Here is a 5752-nt window from a genome sequence, read left to right as displayed (position 1 = left end):
CGGAGGAGGTGGGCCGGGTGGACGGTGACTTCCTGGAGGCGGTGAAGCGGCACATCTTGAACCGCTTGCAGATGCGCAGCCGGCCCAACATCACGCACGCCGTGCCCAAGGCCGCCATGGTCACGGCCCTGCGTAAGCTGCACGCTGGCAAGGTGCGCGAGGACGGCCGCGTGGAGATCCCGCACCTCGACGGTCACGCCAGCCCGGGCGCCGACGGCCTGGAGCGCGTCTCCGAAATCATCAGCTTTGCCGAGACAGGTGGGTCCGGCCCTTGCTCGGCTAGCCGCAGCCCGCGCTCTCTTCCTCCCTCCCTCCCCTCTCCTTGCCAGCTCCAGCCTCCGCCGCAGCCCGCGAGCCGGGGGCAATCCTGACTCCCGGCCGGGCCCGTCCGGCTGTGGCCCTGCGCATTCCGCCGGGATTGCAATCCTTTTCCCCCAGGCCGTAGACCCCTTTCTGTTCCCCCCATTCCCGCCGCCGAGCACTCTGCCCTCCACCCCTGCTCTCTGGAGTCGGGCCCCAGCGCCTCTGGGCGCGCGTCCCCCTCCCGGCAGATGCGTGCAGCCTTGGCTCTGCGGGCACTTGCTTGGTGATTGCTTAATGTTTTTGTTTCCCACGATCGGAGTGTAGGCTTAGCAGAGTGGATGGAGATGTGTGTGCTTGTTGATATACGTGGGCCGGAGGAGAGAGAGAGAGAGTGTGTGTGTGTGCGCGTGTGTGTGTGTCTGCGTGAGAGGCCCCTGGGGCCGCTTCCATCGCCGGGTGGCGTGGGCTTGCCAGGATTGCTGAAGCCTCGCTGGGAAGAGCTAGGCAACCTCTCTTCCGATTGTGTGGGCACCAGAATCGGGCGGAAGGCAGGATTCTCAACAGGTCCATCATTTACCGAGAAAGACGCGGCTCGGGGACAGTCCCGTGCCTTTCGGCTTGCCTGGCAGCGGCGGCAGCCCCCTTACCCGAGAGCCACAGAGTTCGTAGTTAACAAAGGGTAGGACTCCTTTCTGGAATTTTCTCTCGGCCCCACATTGCAAATCTTTGCCATTGTTTAAATATAAAAATCAGGGAGATAAAAATCTTTGGGAACTTTAAAAGAAGGAGAAAATGTGCCCGCGCTGAAATGCTGCAAGTGCTTTCGACTCTGCTGTCCTTTTCAGGACTTGAATGAACCAGACTGGCTTTTGTGCCTGGAGCTCAGCCCCATTTGTGCCGAGGGGACTGCAGAGAAGGTCGCAGAGGGGGAGACCCCGGTGTAGTCAGGGCGGGGGCAAGCGGGGGTGGGGGGGAGCAGTTTTGCCCCTGGCTGCAAATGCCCCCCTCCCCACCCCCAGCCAGCAGGCAGACTGTGCTGGTGCCGCTTGGGGATGAAAAGGGATGAAAAGTTTTGCATGGCCGGGTGTGGAGAAAAGCAGAGACAATCGGGGCTGGTTTGTGCTTAGAAAGAAATGCATTGCCGTTTTAGCTGTCCGCTCGAGTCAGGGAAAGCTCCACACGCAATTAGAGGGCTTGGATTAAAAGGTGCTTTGGGGCCCAGGGTGGAAATGTGATTCTGGAAGGTTGAGGAGGCCTTTTGGTCCTGGTGGCACAAAATGACAGCGGGGGCTGTTATATTTCTGGTCCGATTCACGGAGCCAGCTCTTTGACTTATAAATAACAGATTCAGGTCACAGGCAGCTCGTCCAAGACCAGCTTTTAAGGCTGCAGTTTCCCCCATTTCAAAGTCAGATGTCAGTGTTATTAGAGGAGCCAGGCAAGGCCTGAGGAGGGGGCTGGGGAGGGGGCCGTGGTGGGAGGTTTTATGAAACCAGCCATGGCCACAGAGTTGCCTTATTTGTTCTTTCTGGAAAAAAAAAAGAAAGAAAAAAGTAGAGATTGTCAGAGTAAGGGTCACTGTAATGTAGGTTGAGAGGGGAGGCATCTCTTGGTTGGCACAGCGACTCTTCTCTTTGAGCTGAATTATGGAGAAAACTAACAAGCCAGGCCCCTTTTTCCTTGGAGATTTTGAACACGCCATTAATGGGGAGCCAGGATCTTGTCAAAGGATTGGACCTCAAGTTTCAAGGGTGAATGTCCAGTCCCTTGGAGCTACTCGGAAACAGGGGCTGCAGTTTGCAGTCCGCAAAGCACACGTTTCTGTGTCAGAAATTTGAGCAGAGCTTGCTGTTTGCAGTGGAAGTTCCACTGGGGTTGGATCAGATCATGCTTAGGTAAACACTGGAAAGAGGCGGTAGGTGGCTCAGCTCGATTTTGCAATGCCCTACGTTAACCAAAAAAAAAAAAAAAATCCGAAAATCCCTAATAAAACAACCCACCCCAAAATCCACCCTGCAATCCTGGTTTGGTTTTTCAGATTTTGCAGATACCCATAACAACTTGTTAAGATCTTGGCCTCCTGACAAGTTCCTCTGTTGAGCTTTGAGGCCTGACAGCCTGTCTCCGGGGAGCCCTGGCCTGGGAGAGGTGAGGCAGGATTTTATAGGTCCGGACCCTCCAGCTCCAACCAGGTCCGGGTTTCTCAATGGGAAATGATTTTCTCTGCCTCTCCCAGGTTACAGTCAGAGGCCCTGGCCCCAGGAACAGTATTTCTGGTCTGTAACGTTTTCCAGCTGTGTGGCGAGTATGCATTCCAGCACCGTGCAGCAGAGTCCATTTCCCCCATTGCCTCGTGTTCTCCTTGAATTAACTTGGCCCGCTCTCCCCTTCTCCGCAGATGGCCTCGCCTCCTCCCGGGTCCGCCTGTACTTCTTTATCTCCAACGAAGGCAACCAGAACCTGTTTGTGGTCCAGGCCAGCCTGTGGCTTTACCTGAAACTCCTGCCCTATGTCCTGGAAAAGGGCAACCGGCGGAAGGTGCGTGTCAAGGTGTACTTCCAGGAGCAGGGCCATGGTGACAGGTGGAACCTGGTGGAGAAGAAGGTGGACCTCAAGCGCAGTGGCTGGCACACTTTCCCGCTCACGGAGGCCATCCAGGCATTGTTCGAGCGTGGTGAGCGGCGCCTCAACCTGGATGTGCAGTGCGACAGCTGCCAGGAGCTGGCCGTGGTGCCAGTGTTCGTGGACCCTGGTGAGGAGTCACACCGGCCCTTTGTGGTGGTGCAGGCCCGGCTGGGTGACAGCAGGCACCGCATTCGCAAGCGAGGCCTAGAGTGCGACGGCCGGACCAACCTCTGTTGCAGGCAACAGTTCTTCATCGACTTCCGCCTCATCGGCTGGAACGACTGGATCATCGCGCCCACTGGCTATTACGGGAACTACTGTGAGGGCAGCTGCCCGGCTTACCTGGCAGGGGTCCCCGGCTCGGCCTCCTCCTTCCACACGGCTGTAGTGAACCAGTACCGCATGCGGGGCCTGAACCCTGGCACGGTGAACTCCTGTTGCATCCCCACCAAGCTGAGCACCATGTCCATGCTTTACTTCGATGATGAGTACAACATCGTCAAGCGGGACGTGCCCAACATGATTGTGGAGGAGTGTGGCTGTGCCTGATGGTGGCAGGCAGGGGCATGGCAGTGGGGCACAGAGGACAGCCTCTAGGGAACAGGGATGCACTGCGGGCTGAGCGAGTTCATTCCGTTGGGCTGCAGAGATAGTGCCAGGGTGAGGCCTGCAATATTTTTCTACTTCATAGAGCAACCAGTCTCCAACCAGAGTGAGAACCTGCAACTGACATGAAATACTTTAAAATGCAAACGTAGCCATGCACAGCCAGACGCATCCTGCCACCCACACAGCAGCCTCCAGTATACCAGCAAATGGATGCGGTGACAAATGGCAGCTTAGCTACAAATGCCTGTCAGTTGGAGAGAATGGGGTTAGCAGCCACTATTCCCACCAGCTGGCCCGGCCACTCTGAATCACGCCTTCCAAGCACACATAAAAGCACAAAGACAGAGACACAGAGAGAGAGAGAGGGAGGGAGAGTGCCACGGACAGGAGACCCAGACGGGTGGGGAACGTGCGGGCAGGCAGAGGGCTGCATGTCCCCTTGGCTTGTACCAGGCCTGCTCTGAGACCTCAGCATCTCCCAGCTCAAACATGTCTGCTTTCTCTGCTGCGTGGGATCCTTCATGCTCTAATGCCAGAGGAGCCTGTCCTCGTAGAGAGAAGGAGGCCCATAAAGGACACAACCTGTCAGAGACCATGGAGCAGGGGCAATGACTACTTGACTGTCACTGGGTCCCTGATATGACTTGTGTGTGTGTTTATTTTGGGGATTGGGAGGGAGAGGAGAGGGGTCTTAATTTGATGCTTTAACTGATCTCCAACAGTCTGACAGGTCATTTGTGTCAGTTGTTTATCTGAAAAGGGACTTTTTTTTTTTAACCAGGTAATGACCTTTTAAGTTAAAATCTGAATTGTTCTAAATGGGAAGGAAAAAAGTTGCAATCTCTGCCCTTCATTGGGGACATTCCTCTAGGACTGCTTGGGGGAGGGATGGGAATGACCCCCAGGCAAGGGGATGAGCCCAGAGAAGGACGTGGTGGGGTGGAGGCATTCTGGAAATGCTGGGGTTGGGTGGGGTTCGGGGGAAGGGTGCCCTCTCATTAGAGGGTGAGGGAGGGGAACAGCTTAGCTGGTTTTGGTGAGATGGGGAAGTCTTGCAGCTGCTTTGCAGAAGTTGCCCATGTGGGCCTGGGCCACTGGGGCCAGCCATGGACCTGGCCCCTGCCCTCTCACTTGCCCACCTGCCCGCCCCGCATAGCACTTGTGGACCTGCCTGAACGCACATGACATAGCACTTGCCCATCTGCGCGTGTCCAGAAGTGGCCCTTGGCAAAGCACTGAACTCGCTCACCCTCTAGGTGTCCAAGTGCCACGTGAACTATGCAATTTAAAGGGTTGACCCACACTAGATGAAACTGGACTCGTATGACTCTTTTTATATTTTTTATACTTGAAATGAAATCCTTTGCTTCTTTTTTAAGCGAATGATTGCTTTTAATGTTTGCACTGATTTAGTTGCATGATTAGTCAGAAACTGCCATTTGAAAAAAGAAGTTATTTTTATAGCAGCAAAAAAAAAAATGAATACAGTTAAATGTATTATACATAATTTTGGAACCAAAGAGGCCAACAGATCAGTTTTAATTTTTATTAGATGGTGAGGCCATCTTGTGAGAGGTAGACATTCTGAACAATCCCTTGAGTGGCCTGCCAGCGTTTCAGGGTATAAATGGATTTTGTTTATCTGGTTTGATGTGTCTTTTCTATCCTTACACACCCAGAAGGTAGAGTAAAAATGACTATAGTAGAATGCAGGTGTGTATCCTTAAATCCCCATCTTTATGTTTATTTAATAAAGCTCCCCTTAGGTTCTGTTTCATAATAATTTAAAACCAAACAATTTTCCCATAGACTTGCTGTTAAAGTATTCTACGTCTGTGTACAGTTTAAGAAAATAAAAGATTGAGTGCCATGGGCTTCCTGCTTTGTGTGGTGTCTGGGGTGGTGGGGCCCGGGAGGAGGGTGCGTCCAGGTGTCCAGCTTTGGCGCCAGCAGCCTCCACAGCTCGCCCCTGGCACTCTCTGGGTCCTTGCCATGAAATGTATGTCAGTCAGAGATTCTAGGAAAAATGGCAGAAGATCAAAATGAAGGACAATTAGCAAATTCATGAATTACACATTTGTTTACCCTTCTAATCCCAAGACTAATTATGTTTCACCAAGGCCGCATCTTTTTCCATTTGAAAGTGCTGGGTAAGCCCCCACCCCTAGAAGGAGGTGTAAAACCCAGGAGGTTGGAGCCCATCTCACCTCTGCTC

At 53.5% G+C, this 5752-nt stretch overlaps 1 protein-coding gene across 1 annotated transcript in view; it reads left to right on the top strand.

Moving 5' to 3' along the window:
• INHBB (inhibin, beta B) overlaps nt 1-5412 on the top strand; it is a 12375-nt gene extending 6963 nt beyond the window's left edge. Inside the window, exons 4-5 of the mRNA XM_008586945.1 lie at nt 6-258; nt 2702-5412. Of these exons, the coding sequence (XP_008585167.1) occupies nt 6-258; nt 2702-3477 (1029 nt within the window). The 3' untranslated portion in view covers nt 3478-5412. The remainder of the gene's footprint in view (nt 1-5; nt 259-2701) is intronic.
• Nucleotides 5413-5752: the final 340 nt, after the last annotated feature.

This window comes from Galeopterus variegatus, unplaced genomic scaffold (genome assembly GCF_000696425.1).
Source record: "Galeopterus variegatus unplaced genomic scaffold, G_variegatus-3.0.2 Scaffold4182, whole genome shotgun sequence".
Classification (NCBI taxonomy): Eukaryota; Metazoa; Chordata; class Mammalia; order Dermoptera; family Cynocephalidae; genus Galeopterus; species Galeopterus variegatus.
This window is presented reverse-complemented; position numbering and strand designations above follow the sequence as displayed.